At 37.7% G+C, this 24,225-nt stretch overlaps 1 protein-coding gene and 1 pseudogene across 7 annotated transcripts in view; one reads left to right on the forward strand and one right to left on the reverse strand.

Annotated features, from left to right (window-relative positions):
* The window catches only part of COBLL1 (cordon-bleu WH2 repeat protein like 1), a 165,003-nt gene that overhangs the window by 85,028 nt on the left and 55,750 nt on the right, over positions 1-24,225 (forward strand). For all 7 annotated transcript variants that reach the window (XM_033231273.1, XM_033231276.1, XM_033231275.1 and 4 more), the window contains one exon: positions 13,708-13,896. In XM_033231273.1, coding sequence (XP_033087164.1) covers positions 13,708-13,896 — 189 coding nt within the window. The remainder of the gene's footprint in view (positions 1-13,707; positions 13,897-24,225) is intronic.
* Positions 9,690-9,767, reverse strand: LOC117095563 (annotated as a pseudogene).

A 24,225-nucleotide genomic window follows, 5' to 3' on the forward strand; every position in this document is an offset into this window, starting at 1 on the left:
ATTAGTATGTAGATTTTTTTTCCTTTTTAAATGCAAGTGTTATCTTTTTTTATTACCCCGTGCCTTTCTGGAATGCATTAATGTTGTCACTGGAAGATTATACTGTATGTATTTAGTGAGCAAGATATTTTTGTTTTCTCCCTCTCATATCGCCCACATGTCCCCACCAGAAACAGTGAAGGCCAAATTATACAACGATCATCTAAAGCACTTATTTTAAATTTATAGACATTAGAATAAGTTTATTGACTTAGAGATGCTGCTTAGGAATAAACTATTTCTCTATCAACTTTTATAAAAATATACATTTGCCATTTTTTTAAAACTATTTCAGATATTATAAGCAAAATGAAAAATAGAAACCAGGGTTTTGGAATTGAAAATATTATTAGGATATTACTAAATGTTGAAGAAGTTTCCCTAGAAATTACTTGGTGATGACAAGTAGACGGGGAATGGAGAGAGAGAATTTTGTTACTTAGCATCTCAGTAACTGGCTATCATAGTGAATATTAAATTTTCCTCCCAGAATTATTTTTTGGAGTTACATGTTTTCTACTGGAATACATATCTGCTTAAAATAGGAGAATAAGAGTTGCTTCAGGGGCCGGGCACGGTGGCTCAAGCCTGTAATCCCAGCACTTTGGGAGGCCGAGACGGGCGGATCACGAGGTCAGGAGATCGAGACCATCCTGGCTAACACGGTGAAACCCCGTTTCTACTAAAAAAAATACAAAAAAATTAGCCGGGCGAGGTGGCGGGCGCCTGTAGTCCCAGCTACTCGGGAGGCTGAGGCAGGAGAATGGCGGAAACCCGGGAGGCGGAGCTTGCAGTGAGCTGAGATCCGGCCACTGCACTCCAGCCCGGCGACAGAGCAAGACTCCGTCTCAAAAAAAAAAAAAAAAAAAAAAAAGAGTTGCTTCAGGAAAAGTTACTTGGCAAGTGAATTTGGAATAGACCTCTAGTGAAAGCCAAAGGAAAATAAGTGCTCATGGTGCTCACTAGCGCATTCTATCTCGCACGCTCTCTCTCTCATGGTGTCAGATACACACGTATGTATACTCACACATTTGTATATGTGTATATATGTACTACATGCATAGAATATATTTAGAGTAAGGTGAACAAAAGCTGGCCCTATGTCTATTAAAGGTCTGAAGTGATAACTAAGCATGAGTCAGAACAACTTCTAAGATGTATTTGGGAACCACCTTTGCACAGCATAGTGATTTTTTTATATATACATGAAAAGTATGGCAGGACGATAAATGCTGTCCATTTGTTTATATGAATTTAAAAGGGCATTTGGAAGCAAATGAACTATCTAATTTCATTTAAGAAAAAACAGCTTTTGAGTTGAGACCTAAATTAAATTTAAAGAATCCTGTCATTACCTACATGACCCTTTTATTACATGAGTTAGAACACAGAGCAGATTATGTCTTTCTGGGTATATGACAACTAAATTATAATAAAGCTTCATCTACTCATGCTAACCTTATTCTCAAAGGTCTAATGATACAAAGAGGTTCTATTGTGTTCCTGTGGCCCACTTTACATAATTGCTATGTTCCTTAAAAGTAGTGAAAGGGGAAGATTTGAGAGAGGTATAACAACAAAAAATGAATCAACCTAATGAAACTATATTTAAGTAGATTCATTCTTCAATAATTAATTGAACGTACTCTGCAGAAGGTAATGTACTAATCAAAAATGCCAAAATTATGTTAATGGTTTTTGCCTCAAAAAATGTTACTGGCGGATAAGGTGATGTACTTTGGAAACTATGCACAAGGTACCCTGGGGTATTTCCTGCATTGTGCTAGTCACTTGGCTACGTCTTTGCTCTTTCTGCCATACTCTACATGCTAGAGGGAAACTTGTGTCTTTAAAAGCAAAAATTTTTTAAATTTTCCTATATTTATTTCAGACAGGGTCTTGTTCTGTCACTTAGGCTGGAGTGCAGTGGCACAGTCATAGCTCACTGCAGCCTTGACCTCCCAGGCTTAAGTGATCCTCCTACCAAGTAGCTGAGACTAGAGGTGCATACCAGCATGCCAGGCTAATTTTTTAATTTGTTTGGTAGAGATGAAGTATTATTATGTCATCCAGGCTCTAGTGTTCAAGTGATCCTCCTGCCATGGGCTCCAAAAATGCTGGGATTACAGGTGTGAGGCACTGCACCCAGCCGGAAAGCTGGGTCTTGTCTTTGGATTTGCTCCACTTCATCATCACGCAGAGATGGGTGTGATAGATCATCATAGCTAATTATTGAACAAAAGGATTTACGTGTTTCCTTTAAATACAGACAAGATCCTAAAAGAATTTAAAATAGACTTCTATGTGTAAAACAAGAAAGGTTCTTGGATTGTAAAGAGGATGTGCTCTAAATGTAGGTCATGCCAGGAGCAGTGCTTTAGAGCACAGCGAGTATGTCAAATCACCTGAAACTGAAAGTCAGGTACAGGGTGTATGTAGAACTGTCATTCCAGTTTGCTTTTGAGTGGTGAGACTGCAGTCAAGTGTACGCTGGGGCTGAAGTCTCTATTGGGGAGAGATTTGCTTCCAAGCTCACTCTTGTGACTATTGGCCTGATATGTCAATTGCCACATGGGACTCCCCATAGGGCAGCTGGATTCTCTCAGAGCGGGAGGGTACCTAAAACAACACCATGGTCTTTTTGTAACCTAATCTCAGAAATGACAGCCCATCACTGTTGCTGCATTCTGTTTACTAGAAGTGAGTCACTAAGTCCAGCCCACATTCAAAGGGAGGACATTGCACAAGGAAGCAAAGTCATTGGAGATCATCTTAGAGGTGGTCCACTGTGGTAAGTGTATTTCCTTAAACTGAGTATATAAAAATATTTTAACATGTAGTCAACATACAATAATTACCAATAGATGTTTAATACCTTTTACTAAGTCTATGGAATATAGTGTGTATTTTACACTTATAGCACTTCTCAACCCAGATGATGTATTTTCATTGGAAATACCTATCTGTATTTAGATGTCATGAAATTTATACTTGAAAAAAATAGATTCTGGGCCAGCACGGTGGCTCACACCTGTAACACCAGCATTTTGGGAAGCCAAGGTGAGTAGATTATTTGAGGATAGGAGTTCACGACCAGCCTGGCCAACATGGTGCGACCCTGTCTCTACAAAATTTAGCTGGGCATGGTGATGCATGCCTATAATTCCAGCTACTCAGGAGACTGAGGCGTGAGAATTGCTTGAACTCAGGAGGCGGAGGTTGCAGTGACCTGAGATCGCACCACTGCCCTCCAGCCTGGGTGATGGAGTGAGACTCTTAAAAAAAAAAAAAAAAAAAGTTCCTATACACAAGTTGTCACAAATATACTTAAACATTTTCCAATAACTGAATACTGAATCAAGTATCAGTTTTAAAATTCACATAAAACTAAATAAACTAAAACTGTAGTCCCTCAGTCACACTAATTATGCTTCAAGTGCTCAGTAGCTATATGGCCGCCATGTTGGACAGCAGAGTCCTAGAAGTTTTGCTGCAGAAGAAGGGAGGGTAATGACAAGGTACTTGGAAGAAGCAGACAAGTCGTATTTAAGATAATAGAAATCTCTGCTTTTTTGTGTGTGTGTGCACCTTGGAGAGAGAGATTTAAAGTGGCAGAAACATGGGATGTAATTGATGTGACTATGGTCAGACTTGAGTGGAGGTGCCATGGAGGCAGAAAGCCTGAAGGGATGAATGGCTTGTGGTAGGGACTTGTTATTCCAGGTGTTGAAATGTAAAATAATTGAGTGTGGGGGACTGAAGCAAGAGCTTTTCAAAATTTTCCTTTGGGTTTGCCATTCCCTTCATCATTTTTTCCTAGTGTGAATGCCAAGAGAGAGAAAAGCACTTGGAAATGGATCCCATTTTCCAGGCTTCCATTTCCTATGAGCCTCAGAGGAGACCCTTTCCTGACCAGGAGCAGAAGTGTTCTCAGCATAGGAAGAACTCCCTGGGAATGGACGTCCTGTCCATGTGACTCTTTCAACCAAATGCTGCTTGTAAATTTGTGCAACCACTGTGCCCTGCCCTGACTCTAGTCCTAACTACCTTGTTTCCATTTCCAGTCTCTAAACAAAATTGTGCATAAATATTTGTATGTTTGAGGTAAAGGGGCATGGGAATATCTTGTTCAATACCTGTATTTTGTAAATGAGAAAATGGAAGACCAGAGAAATTAAGTAATTTACTTATGGTAACGCAAGTGGACATTTAGGGTACTCCCGGGCCTTTTCATGTCCAGTATATTGTTTCTCCAACCTCACCTGGGGAAGTAGCTGACTCAGTGGTAGGGCTGGGGTATGGGTACATCTGGCATCTGCCTTCCTGTTTAAATGTTGAGGCTTATGGCCCTTGCTAGGGTTACTGGGGCAGGAGGTGGATTTGGTGGGTTTTCATTTGTAGTTATCCCATGTTCTCTGTGCTTTTGGGCAAATTTCTTAAACTTCTGTAAACCCCAGCTAAATGGCAGTGGCAGTGGCCTCGTAAGATTCAATGTAGACCAAAAGCACCTTTATAGGACTTAGAGTAGATATTCATGAATGACTTGAATGACTTCTTATACCTCTGGCTACAGAATAGGTTGACTCTCAGCAACCCACCAAGTTTTTGCTCTTCTGTGAACTCATGAAACTAATATGACCTTCCCTCCCTTCCTTCCTCAGTTAAATAAAAAAAAAAATGCTCATAGAGAACCCCATCTTGTACCAGTTATAGTTCTAGGTGCCAGCAGAGAATGAGACAGGCCAGGTCCCAGCCCTCCAGGAATTTTTATTCTGGGGTCAAATAATAAAGAAATAAGTAAATAAGCAGGATGATTTCAGATAATGATAAATGTGATGGGGACCAAGCAGGGCTATGTGAAGGGTGGGCCACGGTGGGTGGGGTGCACCTTGGTACCTTTTTTGAGTGGTTAGAGAATACCACTCAAAAAAGGAGGAAATATTTTAGCTGAAATATTTTAGCTGAAGAGGAGGAAATATTTTAGCTGAATTCTGAATGACTTCAAGGAGCAGGCAATTTAAAGTTTTCTGGTTAAAAGCATTTTGGACCGAGGGCAAAGCTGTGGAAGGCCCTTGGGTGTGAAGAGACTGGGTCTATTTCAGGAAAGAATGCCAGTGTCAGTTACGTGGGGCATTGAAACTGGGAGTAACAAAAGGGGAGCTGAGGTTGGCTCATTGGTCCTCAGACTTTAGCATACATCAGAATCACTTGGAGGGTTGTCAAATGTGGCTTCTAAGGCCCTGCCTTTAGTGTTTTCTGATTATGTATGTCTCAGGGCTATGGCAGTCAAGTATTACGGCTGATGCTCTGAAACCATATTTAGCTCATCTGGGGCCTGCAAGCCAAGGAAAAGAATTTGGGTTCATCAATGCGTTGGAAGTCCAGTGAAGGATCAGAGAGATGTGATCTGATTTATGTATTTTTTCTTGTTTTTCTCCCCCACTGACCTAATGGCATACATATTTAAAAGATCACTCTGACTACTACAGGGGAGAATAGATTTTAAGGGGCAAGAGCAGAAACAGGAGAGACCAATGAAAGGGCTTTTGAAGCAGTTTGGGCAAGAAAAGATGATGCCTTAATTACCAGGGTGGTAGCAGGGAGCTGGTGAAAAGTATAGAAGTTCAGGATATGTTTTAGAGTTTAGATCCCAGGGGAATTGTTAAAGGATTGGAAGTAGGAGATAAAGGACAGAGAGGAATTAAAGTATGCCTGCTGGAGTTTTTTTTGCTTGAGTTAACTGGGTGGTTAGTGGAGCCATTTTTTGAGATGGGGAATAATATAGAGTAGGTTTGTGTGAGAATGAGGATTAGAGGTGAAGAGGAGAATCAAGTTTTGGTTATATAACATTTGAGATACCTATGGGACATCCAAATGGAGATAACCATGAGATGATTGGGAATAAAAGTCAGAGCTCAATAAACAAGTCAGGGTTGGAGATGTGAATTCGGCAGTCACTGACATATAGTGATATTTGAAGCCATGGGGTTTTATGAAGTCCCTTGGAGGTAGAGGTTGTAGAAAGTAGAGAAAAAGGCAGAGAATGGACTCTGGGTTGCCCCAGCATTTAGAAATTGGAGGAGGTGAGGATGGGGAGACTGAGGAGTGGCAGTGAAGAAGGAAGAAAACAGTAGATTATGTGCCCACACAAGCCAAGGGAAGACAATCCCTCACAGAGGACTTGAGTGGCTGTGAAATAGTGCTCAGTGTGACCAAGATGAGACAGATAATTGTCTATGATTTGGACCCTCATAGGTTTTTGGCAACCTTGAAGAAAAAAAAAAATGTAATATAAGAGTCATATAATGTCTTAGGTTTCTCATCGATTTTCATTTTTGCATATCTTTTCAAGCTGTTTTGACATATTCAGTCTTTGAAATTAGGCTCATCAAGAAAAGAAGGCTTTTATTGTTTTTAATTGTATTCCCTTGAGAACATATTACAATGTTATGCCCACTTCTGAACAAATCTTATTTAATAAATTCTTCTGTTGTTTCATTAAACCCAGACAAACTGAGAAATTGTGTTGAGAAATTGGTCTCCAATTTATAATTGAAATACATAATTGAGTGGCCATCAAAACACTGCCAGTTATTTTGAGGGCCTGCCTTATCAATACTTACCATAATAAATCCTGCGTTTGATCACCCTCTGTGTTGAGAGAGGGTTATTGTTAAATTTATTTTTGGTCTTTAGACTGCAATACTTAGAAACCCTATTGTTTTAACACAGAATTCACTCTTATATTTTTGTCTTTAATGTTGAAGCCATATTTTTATATAGCAATTTTCTGAATGAAACTGTAAGAATACTTTATAAATATGATAAATATAGCAAACTGATGAGATCCCACTGGAGGTGAGTAGCTTATTAAGGATGTAAGTATATCTTGTATAGTATTTTATACCTTTGCTTTTTCAAATCAAGACTAGAATTATGTTTCGCTGAGCTCTTTTATTCCCTCTTTTTAGCTCTTTTAAGGATATTATATTGACAGTAATGGAGTAATGATTACAGTGGGCACATGATTTTGGAGTGCCCTGTAAATCAAAATGATAAAAAGACCAATCAGCAGTAATAGTAGAACACTAATTGAATTCTGTGTTAAAATGAGGTTATGATATTTTCAAAATATATTATTGAGTAATGCAAATTTTGCCTTAATTGGCATTATTAAAATTGAGTATAATATTGAGATAATTTTAATAAAGCAATGATTTGCATAAGCAATAATTTACTGTAGCTTGCTATTTTTAAGCTTGAAGTAAATTAAGTAAATTATTTTTGCCCTGATGTGGGGGAAGTTTTCTTATTATAAATATCTTTCCAATATAACCTCCTCTCCACCCACCCTTATGTGAAATTTGCTCTTGTTTACTGTTAAGGGGAAAAAACCTCTGAAGAGCAGACTGATAGTCAACAAGGCCACCGGAGAAGAAAAGCATATGTGAAAATCTATTTGATAAGAAAACTGGCTCAAACATTCCTGTTTAAAAGAGTGAGGAGGCTTCAATGGCAGTTACTATGATTTTTAAATATTTAAATATTTAAAAAACTTAGTATTTTTAAGTATAGTTGTTATTGAATGTTAATGAATTTCCTATATTTAGGTGGTAATACATGTTTGATTATTTTCACTGTACTTTTAACTTTGGGTGACAATTTTGTTATTACTTCAGAGCCTCTGACCAAAAAATTAATGTTAGGAGAGTTGTGAGTAGGTATAAGATATTTTCAAAATTTTGCTGGTGACTAAAAGGTCAAATAAGTTAAAGTCTTAAAGCTACTTAGGATTCAGGCCAAATCCAGGCTTCCATCTGGTATTCTTTTCACTAGACTGGACTATGTAGTAAGCAAACTAGATAAACACATTCCTAAATTTAGTGCGTATGGATCACAATTGGGAACTAACATACAATGATCATACAGACTCTGCTTATCAAAATTCTACTTTTCTTGCAAAACCTGAGTCTCTTGTCTTTTCTCCTTGAAGCATGCCTTGGTGCTGCTCCCCACCCCACACAGCTGGGCTCAGCTGGCTTTCATTGACCTAAATTTTCAAAGTTGCCATCTGTTTGATGACCCTTCTTTTTCATTTTGTATTATTTAATTATGCATTGCATCTTCTCGGTTGTACTGCGCATTCATTGTGGAAGGATCTTGGTCTTATTCACATTGCTTTCCATTTTTTCAGGAACAAAAGTAACAAATACATTATTAAATTGAAATAACAAGTGGGAAGATTAGGATGTTTTTCTAGAAGTCTTGTGTAAATGCCCTGGTGTGGTGGCTTATGCCTGTAATCCAGCACTTTGGGAGGCTAAGGTGGGAGGATTGCTTGAGTCCAGGAGTTCAAGACCAGCCTGGCCAACATGGCAAACCCTGGTGTCTAGTAAAAATATAAAAATGAGCTGGGCGTGTGCCTGTAGTCCCAGCTACCCAGGAGGCTAAGGCACAAGAATCGCTTGAACCTGGGAGATAAAGGCCGCAGCAAGCTGAGATCGTTCCACCGCACTCCAACCTAGGTGACAGAGCCAGACCCTGTCTCAAAAAAAAGTTCTGTGTGAATGGTTTTTCAACTAGTGCTTTGTCCTACTTTCCCTGTCTTAAAAGAAATTGGCTTATGTACAGTGGTTAGAGATGGATTTTCATCACAGACTCAAACTACCTGAGGAAGTAAAACTGTCACATACAGACATCAAAACTGTGAGTGAGAGGAGTTCACTGCACTGTGCAGTAGACAGGGAACACTTCCCCATAATTACGAAGTTCTCAGTTATCCCTTGCTAATAAAGCCAATGTGTATTTTTCATTCATCTTGTAAAAAAGAAAACATAATCAGTTAATTTTTTAAAAAAATCCCAGATAAGTATGAAAGCTCATTTTATTTTTTGGTGGTAAGGACTGTTTTCCTTCCCAATTGTAGGCGTAGGTAGTGCCTCTTCTGTGGAAAGTAGTCATTGAATTCACTCTTTCAGTAAATATCAGTGCCTACTATGCGGCAGGCATGGTCCCAGAGATTCTGTGTATTTGCAAATGTGTGGACAAGGTGATGGAGACAAGTCCCTAGTCTCATGGAATTAATTAATTACCCTTTAATGGAAGGAGACATAAGTATGTTGCTCATTAACCCTGTGGCCAAAAGTAAAGCAGAGAGAGAGAGATGGGGGTGTTAAAGTCAGGAACAGACACTGCAGACGGCCTGGTATTGTGGATGTTGTTCAAGGAAAAGGCAAGAGTCCTGAGATTGGAATGCAGTGAGCCTAGGGAGAAAGTTTTAGATAGGGGACTGGAGAGGCTGGAGGTAGGGAGGAAGGAAGGACCTATTACAGATGGTCCCCTGCTTGCAGTGGTTTGACGTATGATTTTTTCAACTTTATTGTGGGTTTGTCAGAATGTAACCTCATCATAAATTGAGGAACATCTGGATTTATGACGCTTTGAATTACGATTTTCTGATTCTATGATGGATTTATTGGGGATATTTGGTACATTTTGACTTTGTATTTTCAATTTAGGGTGGATTTATCAGGTTGTAATCCCATCATAAGTAGAGGAACATTTGTATAATACTCTGGTTGAGGCAAGAAACCACTGGAGAATGTGAGAAGTGAGGCAGTGATCTGACTTGTATTTTATTTTATTATTTTATTTACTTATTTTTCCACACATTCAGAGAAACTTCTCTAGTGATGAACTACAGAAATGACCCCTGAAAGTTTAGTCATCTAACTTGTATTTTAAAAAGATCACGCTGGTTGTTACATTGAGACTAGATTACAACGTGACAAGGTTGGGAGTAAGGACACCAGTTGGCAGCTTGAGCAGAGGTGTTTGGTGATCCAGGTGGTTAGTGGATTCTGGGTCTATTTATGAAACAGAGCTGGCGGAATTTGTAGATGGATTAGATATATGTTTATATGAACAAGGATTTTTGGCCTGGACAAATGAAAGAAATGTGATTGACTGAGATGGGAATACTTGGAGAATCTTTTTAAAATTCATTTTTGTTGCTATTACCAAAGTTACTTTTTCTTTCATTGTACTTTATGACTAGTTTTTGCTGATATTTATGTAGACTATTGACACCTTCATATATGACCTTTGTACCAACCCACCTTACTGAATTCTCTTACTTATAAAATGTTTCAGTCGATTCACTGGTTTCTCATCTCTTCTGACTTCTCTGTGCAATTTTACCAAACCATCTAATTCTACAAAGTACCATTTTCTTTTATGGCTCTATTCACTTTCCTCTGCCTGAAATATCAGTTATTTCTTGTCTTTTCTTATGTTTTCTATTCATTCTTCAAAACCCAGCTCATGTTTCCCATCTGTAAGACATTTCTGGATTCCTAGGAAAGTTCCGTTTTCTTCCTGTGACCTGCAGCTGTACCATCTGCATACCTGTGTTAGAGCAGTCATCAAACTTAATGGTAATTTTGCCTGCCTGTCAATCCTTTGGGGCTATGAACCCTTCAGGAATAGGAACTGAGTCTTACTCACCTTCACTTTTCCTGTGTTTAGCTGAATCTGCTCTGATAATTGTCTGTTATAAAATAAATATTTGTTATACACGAGTGGTCAATTTCTGCAGATTTAAAAACTGAAATTTGAAATTGGGGGCATTCTTCTTTACAGGGATTTTTATAAGCTTTTATTCATTGTAACAGTTTTTAAAAATGTAGTTTTGCTACTTTAAAGTTCATATGGGACCAAAAAGCCCGCATTGCCAAGACAATCCTAAGCCAAAAGAACAAAGCTGGAGGCATCACACTACCTGACTTCAAACTATACTACAAGGCTACAGTAACCAAAACAGCATGGTACTGGTACCAAAACTGAGATATAGACCAATGGAACAGAACAGAGCCCTCAGAAATCATACCACACATCTACAACCATCTGATCTTTGACAAACCTGACAAAAACAAGAAATGGGAAAGGATTCCGTATTTAATAAATGATGCTGGCAAAACTGGCTAGCCATAAGTAGAAAGCTGAAACTGGATTCCTTCCTTACACCTTATACAAAAATTAATTCAAGATGAATTAAAGACTTAAATGTTAGACCTAAAACTACAAAAACCCTAGAAGAAAACCTAGGTAGTACCATTCAGGACATAGGCATGGGCAAGGACTTCATGTCTAAAACACCAAAAGCAATGGCAACAAAAGCCAAAATTGACAAATGAGATCTAATTAAACTAAAGATCTTCTGCACAGCAAAAGAAACTACCATCAGAGTGAACAGGCAACCTACAGAATGGGAGAAAATTTTTGCAGTCTCGTCATCTGACAAAAGACTACTATACAGAGCTACAAAGAACTCAAACAAATGTACAAGAAAAAACCCCATCAAAAAGTGGGCAAAGGATATGAACAGACACTTCTCAAAAGAAGACATTTATGCATCCAACAGACACATGAAAAAATTCTCGTCATCACTAGCCATCAGAGAAATGCAAATCAAAATCACAATGAGATACCATCTCACACCAGTTAGAATGGTGATCATTAAAAAGTCAGGAAACAATGGGCTGGAGAGGTTGTGGAGAAATAGGAACAGTTTTACAATGTTGGTGGGACTGTAAACTAGTTCAACCATTATGGGAGACAGTGTGGCGATTCCTCAAGTATCTAGAACTAGAAATACCATTTGACCCAGCCATCCCATTACTGGGTATATATCCAAAGGATTATAAATCATGCTGTTGTAAAGACACATGCACACGTATGTTTATTGTGGCACTATTCACAATAGCAAAGACTTGGAACCAACCCAAATGTCCATCAATGACAGACTGGATTAAGAAAATGTGGCACATATACACCATGGAATACTATGCAGCCATAACAAAGGATGAGTTGATGTCCTTTGTAGGGACATGGATGCAGCTGGAAACCATCATTCTCAGCAAACTATCACAAGAGCAGAAAACGAAACGCTGCTTGTTCTCACTCATAGGTGGGAATTTAACAATGAGAACACTTGGACACAGGAAGGGGAACATCACACACCAGGGCCTATTGTGGGGTGGGAGGATGGGGGAGGGATAGCATTAGGAGATATACCTAATGTAAATGACAAGTTAATGGGTGCAGCACACCAACACAGCACATTTATACATATGTAACAAACCTTCACATTGTGCACATGTACCCTAGAACATAAAGTATAATGGAAAAAATGTAGTTTTGTTGCTCTTGTAAAATAAGTCTTTTCTGAAGTGTAATATGTTCTTTTATTATACCACTAAGAGTTACGGGCTTGTAATGTACAGTGTAGGAACCTCCCTTCAGTCTTTTCATGACGAGTCATATGTTAAAGGAGTTGGAGTCATGAGACCTTAAATTTTGAAAATACCGAATAGGTGGATGTTATATATTTACTTACAAAGAAGCCTTTTGATCTTGTTTGGTTCTAATGTTTGCCTAGCAAGTAAGGATGGGAGGAATTGAAATTTATATTTTTCTGAGTGGAAAGGAGTAGTATTCATTCTTCTAAAATCAATTAGCATTTTATAAAGGTAATATTTTCAAAAACTTTAATTCACAGTGTTTCAAATAAAACCATAAATATGTCATTACTTATAGTTTATTTTCACATTTTATTTTTTCAACCCATCAGATCTTTGGATTGGCCTATGTAAGTTCAGAATGTCTACTATTCCTGTTATAAGTTAAGAGGTTGCCTTAGTGACACAAAAATATTTATTAGAAAATTATTAGTGATGTTTTTCATTGAAGCAGATATATTATTTATCAAACAACCCATCATAGTTCATTGCTAGGTACAGTGGGAAATATAGCCATCTATGTGCAGTGGGAAATACAGCCTTCTTTCTTGCTTTCGTTCTTTGAGATAGGGTCTCACCATGTTGCCCAGGCTGGACTCGAACCCCTGGACTCAATGGATCCCTCAACCTCAGTCTGCTGAGTAGCTGGAATCTCTGCTGTGTGCCACCACATCTGGCTATCATGCTTCATGCTTCTTTTTTTGCAGGGAGTTATAAGTGTAGGTAGAGAGTTGAAACTGGTACCCAGAAAAAAAATATTTAAAAAGTTACATCTATGGAATTGGTACGTACTATATCAATTCAAAGAAGGAAGAAATACTGTGGAAGGGGTAGTTTGGGGCAAGCAGGGTGGATTTAGCTAGTCTTTGAAGGATAAAGTAGGGTTTGTCTGAATGGAGAAGTGGAACATACTACATCGGAAGCAAATAGGATGAAGGGCCCAAAGGTAAGAGTTACAGTGAAATGAGAGAGTGAGATACTGATCTCTATTCTGAAACATTAAGGATTTTTGTAGTTTATCTCATCAAAGAAAATAAATTTTCCTCTTGACTTGCTAGAGTGAATACACAGTAACTGAATTTAATAGAGGCCAAATGTAAAATCTCTTTATCATGTTTCTTTTTATGTCCAAGTAATGTAGGCATAATACTCAAAACAAAACAAAATGCTGCCTGGAAAAGGAAAAAAAAAAAATCCTAATTTGACCATCCAACACCAACAGTTAACATTTTAGAACATTTTTTCTAGATGTGAAAAACAGCTATATATATATAAACTCATATATATATGTTTATAAAATTGGATCATATTAAAAAGTTACCTTAAAAATAAAATATTTTGTATTTTTTGTGTTTTATTTATATTTTAGGAGAAAACCAAAAGCCAAGGCACCACTTCCTCCAGCTGAGACCAAATACGCTGATGTCTCTTCAGCTGCTGATTCTGTAGAATCCACTGCTTTCATCATGGAACAGAAAGAAAACATGATAGATAAAGACATTGAACTCTCAGTGGTCCTACCTGGGGATGTTATCAAGTCTACTACTGTTCATGGCAGGTACGCTGGAGTGAATGAAATATCAGGACCTCCCCTTCTTATTCCACCATTGAAAGCCTCTGTGATATATGTCTTGGATGTTTGTTCTTTGAGAAAACGCTTCATTTATCACTCAGTTTAGTTACCTGTTAAAAAAAAGAGTGCTAAAATGGTGTTAAAATTTTTCTGGGCCAGGCGCGGTGGCTCAAGCCTGTAATCCCAGCACTTTGGGAGGCCGAGACGGGCGGATCACGAGGTCAGGAGATCGAGACCATCCTGGCTAACACGGTGAAACCCTGTCTCTACTAAAAAATACAAAAAACTAGTCGGACGAGGTGCGGGCGCCTGTAGTCCCAGCTACTCGGGAGGCTGAGGCAGGAGAATGGCGTAAACCTGAGAGGTGGAGTTTGCAGTGAGCTGAGATCCGGCCACTGAACTCCAGCTGGGGCGACAGAGCAAGACTCTGTCTCAAAAAAAAAAAAATTTCTATCAATGTTTTAATATCAGTGCTATGAATTCCACAAGCCCAATTAAATGTTTTGAAATCTAGAACCCTTTCATATCTCGTTAGTTATCTAACAAGTTTTTAAAAATAAGCCTTTCCCGGAGGAATGGCCATCAGTTATATTGATTTTGTAAACCAAACTTACAAAACAAGCCCAGTGACCCACAGGAAAATCCTATCATTCTCAAATTTTTCTTCCCACTTTAAGCTGCTTCTTTAGGTTTGCAAAACTCTTAATTTTAAGAGTTTTATTACTCTTTATTAAATACTTTTGTATTTATCAAAACAGTTTGCAAATTAATTGGCAGTTTTTTTATTTCATTGAATGATTTAATTTATTTAAAATGTGGGTGAGTTAAGTAGAAAAGTAAAATCAAACTTTATCCCAGCAAAAAGGAAAGATGTGATTTAGAAGACTGATATTTTTAAATACCTTTGTGAAAATTGGAAAAATGGAACAAAGCCAAGTGTAATTTTCCATTTCACTTTGAAGTGGAAAGTTACATGAACTATAGACTTGGTCTTGTTCTTTCACTTCAACTGCCTATTATCAGGAATCATGTTTTAGAAATTTAAGCTGTTTTGACCTTACCTCGCTCGCTCTGTGTGTGTGTGTGTGTTTGTGTGTGTGTGTGTTGTGTATAAGGAAAAGAATATGTTGGGTATTGCATCCTTACAGTCTGGTTTTGTCTAGAAAACCTCATTCAAGGTAACTTTAATTTTAAGATGTATCATTAAAATCATGTGTAACTTTACAGATTATTTAAAGTAGATGAAAACAAAATAGTTCAGCTTTAGCAAACCATATAGGGTTATTTAACTCTGATTACATTTGAGGAAGTTGCATTTTGCCACTTATTTTGTATTGAAAGTCATTTTGGAGATCACACATTGAACCCTATTTATGAGATTGAGAAAACTGTGTCTCTAGTAGGCTCCCATCTGCAACTGTGGATGGCCTCGTGCATGTGAGAAAGACATCTTGGAAAGACATCTTGAAAGTTAGAGACAACGACCATTATCATCAATTCTTGAAATAATATTACTCTGGTTTTAAAAGGATAATGGATCTGGCTAGGGGTAACAAAGGCAATTCCTTTATTTTTATTTTATTTTTCCTGAATTCAAAGTAAGTAAAAAAAAAAAAAAAAAAGTCAACCTTTTTTTCTAGTTCTTCAGGGTTGCAGGTGATGCTGGTTTCATCACAAATACTCTTCAGAATTTCTTCTTGGGGATGTACCAGTCATCTATTTATATTGCCTTATTCTCTGCTTGCTATAAGTGAATCTCTGGGTTCTTCAGATTTTTTTTTAAACCTCAATGACTTTAATATAAGAAGCATGTTTTTTCTCTCTGTCCTGTCACCCATCATAGTTATTTTAGACTTTTCCATATGCCACCCCGTGTTACCTTTTCTTCTGTTTCCTCAACTCTGGAAACCGAGATCCATGGTCAGCTTCCCTATTTCCACCAGAGAATGGTGGAATCTCATCACTTAAAAACTGTTCCAGTTCTTAGATCTTAGGGTTCCTTATTTGAATACTACCTTTTAAAACATCTAGCTTATCTACTTTCTCTTTAACTGAATTAGTTCTTCATCCTCCTCAAGTCTAATTTATGACTGTTCTGTAGGATGCTGCATTTTTCTTCATGTCTAAATTTTCATCGTATCTATTTTTTCTTCATGCCTGATAGATTCTACATCAGACATTTCTCCTACATTTGTACTTAAAAGCACCCTAGATTTTTCCTACCCTCCTTCCAGCATGTTTGCCTCCTCAGATCCCTAAATCTGAGTAATTTTTCATCAATCAGCTTTGTGTTTCTGGGCCACCAACTATTTTGAATTGCTGTAGTTTTTTTTATCTATGAAAATGTATTATAGCTGAATTGATAGGATTAAATATGATTAAATGAAATACTATCAGGGCTTGGCACCTATTGGCTTCCTTGTTTTTTTTGTTTTTTTGTTTTGTTTTGTTTTGTTTTTTTAATTGGGAACTGCTTTTCTTAACCCTGGCTCTCTTCATTTACCTTGCACCCTCAGATTAATCTAAAACACCTCTCTGTTTGTGGTACTACCTTTGATAAAAGACTGCAGGACAGCAATTCAATATCAGATTAAAGAAGTCCAAACTACCTAGCCTGGAGATTGGGATACCTTATTTTCTTCTCCAAAATTAAGTAGGCTTTTCCTTCACCACCATTCTCCTTTCTTTGTGTATTTTTTTTTTTTTTTTTTTTTTTGAGACAGAGTCTTGCTCTTTCGCCCAGGCTGGAGTGCATTGGTGGGATCTTGGCCTACTGCAACCTTCACCTCCCAGGTTCAAGCAATTCTCCTGTCCCAGTGTCCCAAGTAGCTAGGATTACAGGTGAATGCCACCATGCCCAGCTAATTTTTGTATTTTTAGTAGAGACAGGGTTTCACCATGTTGGCCAGGCTGGTCTCGAACCCCTGACCTCAGGTGATCCACCACCCCCAGCCTCCCAAAGTGCTGGAATTATAGGCCTGAGCCACTGTGCCCGGCCCTCCTTTGTGTATCTTAAGCTTCACCACATGACTCTTTGCTCTTCCTTTGTTCTTCTACAAATACTCTTTCTTTCACCTCCATGAACTTTTTTCCCCCCTGGTGTAACTCACTACCCTCATTTTTTCCAGTTAGTTTATATAGCTCAGGTGATATATTTTATATAAAGGCTCCCTGATCTCCCCGGAATCAATAATTAACTCTGGCTTCCAAACTCTTCTGACACTTTATATCATATTTATTACATACTGTTTTATGCTGCAATGTATGTGTAGGTCTTAGCTTTCGAAGAAACTACAGAGCCATGAGAATATCATTACTTTTCTTTATAGTGCCTAGCACAGTTTCTTGCAATGTAGTAGGCATTTCATAAATTTATCAAAATGAATATTGTCTTCCTAAACCCTTAGGTGTAGATGGAGGTAGCAACATAAATGGTGTGAAGAAGCACTTGAAATGAGTCCTAGTTGTTTACCCAGAATCTTTTAAGTAAAGATATTTTCTCCAGGCAGAGAGCAAGGTAGGAGTGCCCCAAATTCTAATTGCTTTTTAAATTTTGTTTAGGGCTGAAGTGTTTTTCTGAGAGTAGAATTTATATCAGTGTGTTTGTTTGTTTAGACAGGGTTTCAGTCACCCAGGTTGGAGTGCAGTGGTAAGATCTGGGCTCACTGCAGCTTCTGCCTCCCAGGCTCAAGCAGTCTTCCCACCCCAGCCTCCCAAGTAGCTGGGACCACAGGCGTGTGCTACCACGCCCAGCTAATTCTTGTATTTTTTGTAGAGATGGGATTTCCCCCACGTTGCCCAGCCTGTATATCAGTGTTTTTACTATGGGATTTCATTTAGGGACTTTGTTTGCAGTAGTTTTATAATTCAGACATGACTCATTGATGCTATGACTAATTTTCTATTTTAAGTGCTTGTGATTTAAAGTAGTTGTATGATTCTGAGTATCTTGGGAGTGTGATTCTGGGATATCTTAATGTGATCCAAGATATTTAAGAGTCTGACTTGGTATATCTTAAAAGTGTGACTTGGGATATCTTTATGGTGTGATTAGGGATGTCTTGAGTGTCACAGCCGCTGCTGACCTATTGTTTCACAGAACTGTTTAATAACAACAAAAAGGAATGTTCAAATAGAAAATTATGTACTACTACTGATAAATGTTAACTACCTAATGGGAAGACTCAATGATAAAAATAAAATTTCTTCATGGCTTTGTTACTACCATATAAAAGGAATATGAAAAATCTCAACAGAATAATACAAGAATTTGGTGGGGGACTAAGGAAAGTAATTTTAAGTGTGTGAGGGTTTCTTAGATAAACAGAGTTCTATATGTAACTCTGAAAAGACTTTAATGCAGTTTGTTGAGACCATCCTTTCTGAATTTGTCTGAATATTTCTTGTATATTTATTTTGATAGTATAGTATTATTTCTTATGCCTTTACAGTGAAGAATAGTATCAGTATTCGACGGAAATACAGATTTCCAAAACTTATATGCCTCACTTCACTTTTCAGAAATAATTTTCCCACTCAAAATGTATTGTTGGGGAATATTTTTGGAAAGTCCCCCTCATACATCTCAAGCACAAGGTGGGCTCAGGATGTTCTAGTTTGGGGAGTATAAGTACACAGTGGTATCTTCAGAAGAATGCACTTATTTGTGCATTGATTTTCACAAAAGAGCTTGTTCAGATTAGGGAACTCAGTGGGGTTGGAAGTGCTCATAGACTTTATGCTCAGGGAGAAACTGACTATCCTGAATTAGGTTGGCAGCCATCTGCCAGCTCAACTATTTTTGGTACCAGGACTTAGTGATGCCATCTCTTCAATAACCAAAAGTCACCATGTCTCCACTATCTTGCCTTTGTGAGCCCCTGCTTACATTAAGGGGGCTTGCCATGCTAACCTGAAAACTCTTGGGCATTTCTAAGTATCCTGATACCATGGATGGTTGGACTGAAAGAAGGAGGAATTAAAATATTTTATTTATATATAAGATACAGTGTAGTATAGATGTATGTGTACATATGTCTATGTGTATGTATATATGTTTGCACACATATATAAATGTGTGCATCTATGTATATGTAGACTGTGTGTACCAAATCCAAAATCTCAGATGCTTCAAATTTCAGAACTTTTTGGTGTGAATATGATGCTCAAAGGAAATGTTTATTGGAGCATTTCAGATTTTGGATTAGGGATGCTTAACTCGTGTAATGCAAATATTTCAAAATCCAAAAAAAAGATGAAATCTGAAACACTTCTTGCCTCAACACGTTGGATAAGGGATACTCAGCCTGTTTCTGTGTGTATGTGTATCATGTATATAATCGATAAACATCTTTTTCACCAGACAAAGCAATTCTTTGCCTTTCTAGAAATGAACATTAAAGGATACTACTGTTACAGAACTGGTGGCTCTTCTTCTCAGAAGATGCTATACTTCACAACAGCATTAGCAGTGGTGTCTGCTAGTACTTGGGAAAAGTTAATTTTTAATGAAAGTGAGCTTATAGACTAAACAGATATAGAAACCATATAGAATAAGGCAGTATGTGGGTACATTTGTATATTATTCTAGGTCTTCATCTTATAGTTGAGTATCTGCTTCATAGGTAATTATTCCTCATTGAATAGGTACTAGTTCCTTTTTCTTCTCTTTCCTTTTTCCAGGCTAAACTTTTAAAGCAAAATGTTCAATTTGGGAAATCTGATAAGATTAACACGAATCCTTCTTAGCCTGTAGAGAGAGCATTCTATGGCCATGCTATCACACTTTCTTTACTACAAGAGGGAGGAAGAAATAAGCATCATTTATAACGGAGGAAGATATTTCTTTTACGCACCTACTACAAACAGGAATTTGTTTTGATTCGAGCACACGTGAGATGTCATAATTGAAAACACAAAGCACAGAACTCCAAGCTAGAAGTCCCAACTAGAAGTTACAGTTTGTTCTAGACTTGCTGTGTGATCTTAAGCAAGTCACCTCACCTCTCTGGGCTTTTCCCATAAAATAACCCAGAGACATGTCACACATGCTTTTCGGCCTGATTTGCCTGTCCCATAACACCGGTTTACAGCAGAGTTGAGCCTAAGCCCGCGGCTTTGACTGGCGTAGGGTGGGTCCGCTAAGGAGTTTGGGAGCATTTTACATGGATTACAGCGCCACCTATTGGGAAAAAGTAGACTATGAAAAAATGACAAGATCATTTTTTTCATAGTTGGATCAGTGTGGGGTTTTTGCTAAAAAAAAAAAAAAAAGAGTAACAGAACAGTATGGATCTAGAAAAATTTCTGAAGTTCACGTCATATTTATATTTGAGAAGTGTCTAGTGATGACAAATGTATGATAAATATATGTGTATAATAGGGTAATTTTTTAAAAACTGCCCAACATCTATAGGGTGGTACAAACCGTGTTTAATTCTACAAGATGCTTAAATTATGGTGTAGATCGTTATTCTGCTGTGATTGCTTAAAACAAAAGTTGGCATTTTAACTGTGCAAGTACCTCAACATAACAGTACTACTTGAGTTTTTAATCGGTACTATTTGAGTTTTTAATCATCCTGCCATCTAGGTTCTGTCACTGCCCTCCCATATCCCCCATGGCTCTGAGCCCAGGAGAATGTCAGCCTCTGTCACCTGCCTGCTCCCCTGGTTGGGAAAGGGGTGACAAAGTATTCATAAATGTCCTCAGAACATTGTTCCTGGCAGGGCTACCCTCTTCCCTTTGCTTTCCTGGCATCTACGCTTTATAATAATGACCCTTTTTAATTTCAGATTTTTAACTTAATTTAATTTTTAAATTTTTCTAGGGACAGGGTCACACTCCATTGCCCAGGCAAGAGTGCAGCGGTGTGATCGTAGCTCACTGCAGCCTCAAACTCCGGGCTCAAGTGATGTCCTGCCTTGGCCTCCCAAGATGCTGGGATTACAGATGTGAGCCACCATGCTCAGCCCTAATTTTAGTTTTTAAATTTTTGTGATTACAGTTGCAATAGTTAGATGTTTTAGAAAGTTGGAAAATACAGATAAGCCAAAAAATTGTAAATGCAATTTCATTAAGTAGGCAGATTGCAACTTCTAACATTGTAGTGTCTAGCCTTTTATTCTTAGGCATGCACATCTATGTATACACATATGTATGTACACACATCTGTATGTGCACTCTTCTTTTTAACAACAATATGGTATTATATTGTACATGCTATTTGTAACCTGCTTTTTTCAGTTAATAATTTCCATCTTTCATGTCAATAAAATTTTATCCTTTGTCTATTTTCAAATTGCCCCAATTATAGTGAGATGTATTTGTAGTATTTTTGTTTTTATAAGGGGCATGTATGTGTGTTTAGTAGATGTGTTCTTAAATCACCATTTTTATGATGGTAATTATTTATAATCAGCTCTGAGTATAACACCCAAGATAAACAACCAGATAGAGTCCAAAGTGGTTACTTTCTAAAAATTGTGGGTTTTTTTACATTTAGTAATATCTATTTTTAGTATGTTAAGAACTTATCAGCTTAGTAATCTGACCTATTACTAATTATCTTCAAATCTTAATTTCATGTGTTTTCTTCAAAATGTTTCTTATAGCATAATAAGCATTCTCAATTTTGAGACTGGGTCTAGTTGTTTTGTGTACCTGGTACATTTCATTTCTTGCACACACAGACAGAGTACTGCTTCATTCCTGAACTCATTACTGAATTACATGGGTTAGCATAAGATTGATAAACAGCAGCAATAGAGAATGTTTTAAGATTTCTGTACGATTACTGGTATGTATAATTGGGTTGTTGGTGTGCACTTACAAGGTACAGATATGAAACTAATACAGGGAATTGTTATCTATTTCTGAAAGAAGTGGGAAATCTCATAGGGATTTCTTCATTTCAAAGAGCTTTTAGAGTCTTAAAAAAAAAAAAATTCTGCCCTCCAGAAAATTATATTATCTTACAAGAGAAAAAATTCTGTAAATACTGTTAATGCAAAGCAGACTCTGCTGAGTAATAAAATAACCCAAAATTCAATGTGGTGTAATAATATAGAGGAGTGATTATAATGTTCATTCAATCCTTTTCCACTTTTAATAATTTGCCTCAGGTTTTAGATGGACTGCTCAGGTGTGCTCCCGCCTTAGGGAACAGGAAGACAGGCGTCTTTTCTGTGGTGATCCTGTGGTCAAACTCATTAGCCAACTGCCTTCAGGTGCATCGGCTGGGGGATGATTATCCAACCAGAGTTGTTATCTTTGGCAGAAGTAGTTTGGCATCCAGGTATATTCCAGAGATGATTTTATTTCCTGTGGGTGCACTTTGTGACTAGTTAACCCCAGCGGCAACTCCGTTGGATGCAGGACCTGCTTAAAAGTTAATGTCCGACTTTTATGGCGTTATGACTCCTTTATGGTAAAGCTAGACAGTCAGTAATTCCCAACCTCAAAATCTTGTGGTCAGGATCAGCTTTCCTGTGTTACAGTGCTGAATGCTGAGGCTTCAATTAAATATTTAAAGCATTCAAACTAGTCTGAGGCTGTTTTTGGAAAAGATCTTAACCCTATTTAATGTGTATGTTTCACCTTTGTGTAAAGATATGGCTTAGGCAAAACAAGCTTATTAATTATAAAAAACAACAGAGCTTTCATCATGTTATTTTTTTCTAAAGCATATGAATCTCCTTTCAACAAGTATGCTTTCTCATGTGTCAGTTGTATTAGTCTACTATGCATTTGAGCCCATTGACTTTCAAACAGAATTAATCACTGTTTTCTCTAAATTCCTCATTCGACAACAGGGACCTGGCCAGGTACCTACAGATTACTAAGATGTGGTCCTGCTAGAGGGGAGCTCACATCCGTGTACACACAGAACCCAGATAACTTGTTGAGGTCACTCTGCTGCTTAAGATCTAAGTAAGATTGGCCTGAACCCCTGTTCCACTTGAAGGTTCAATCCCCTTTATAATCTTGTCGTAAACTCCCAAGAGTTTTACGTTCTTGGGGCCACCTCTGGCTCTGACTTTATGTCTCACCAACTCTGGATTCATGTTTTTCAGTTTCTACTTCTGAAATTTCATCCTTTATTTGACACCTCCCAAGGCTACCCAAAATTCATCGTGATGTAATAATATAGAATGATGGTTTGTAGAGTTACAGTAAGCACATCACATAGCAGACCATTGAAATTTGCATTTTAGATCTCCTGTCGGTTACTTTCAGCAACTCTGCCACTTTGTTATGTCCCTCCAATCCTGGCCCCTTTCCACTGGCTAGCTCCTCTTTCTGTCTCTGTCTCCTTTCTGCATTAGCTTCAATCCTATCAGCTCCCTACAAAATGTATCTGGAATCTGAGTAGTCCAGGCCTCCACCATCTTCCACCTAAATTTTTGCAATAACCTTGTAGCTGCTGCCCCAGGCTATTTTGAATACAAAAACCAGAATGTAATCCTTTTAAAAAGTGGAGTAGATCACATCACTCCTCAGAACTGTTTGGAGGCTTTCTGTCTCACTTAGTAAAATCTCAAGTCTTCACTTAAAAGGCCTTTAAACACTACAAGATTATCACTGATTTCGTGCCTATTGTTTTCGCCTTAGCCGACTAGTTTCTGTTTTTCTTTAAACACTTAGAGCACATTCCTGTCTCAGGGTTTTTGTACTTGTCAAAGCTATCTTTCCCCAGATATCCCAGGCCCTTCAAGGTCTCTCTATTCTGGTGTCATTTTTCAATTAGGACATTCCTAACTTCTTTCCTTGTTTTTTTTATTTAAATTTTATTTTTTTATCAGAGCATGTATCACCACCTGATATTTTATATATTTTACTTGTTTCTTTTTTCTCTTCTCTCTAGATCAGAGTTCCATAAACTTCATAAACTACAGTATGATCAGAATAGGCTGGAATGCCTGTCAAAGCACAAATTGCTGTTCCTCATTCCCAGAGGAATTAATGTTCTGGGCTGGGGCTTGACAATTTGCATTTCTAACAAGTTCTCAGCAGATGCTGCTGGTTTATGTATCACACCTTGAGAACCAGCGTGTTAGAATTACTCTATCCAGTATGGCAGCCATTCACCAAATGTGTCTACTTACATTGAATTTAAATTAAGTTGAATAAATTAAAAATTTGGTTTGGGAGTCCACTAGCTCAGTAACCACTGTGTTGGACAGTGCAGATATAGAACATTTCCATCGGTGCAGAAAATTCCACTGGGCTTATTACTGTAAAACACAAACCACATAAAGGTCCACATGGAGCTTACTATGTTGTAAGGAATCAGGTTAGATACACAACTTTTC

This window comes from Trachypithecus francoisi, unplaced genomic scaffold, assembly GCF_009764315.1.
Source record: "Trachypithecus francoisi isolate TF-2019V2 unplaced genomic scaffold, Tfra_2.0 Lachesis_group13, whole genome shotgun sequence".
NCBI lineage: Eukaryota > Metazoa > Chordata > Mammalia > Primates > Cercopithecidae > Trachypithecus > Trachypithecus francoisi.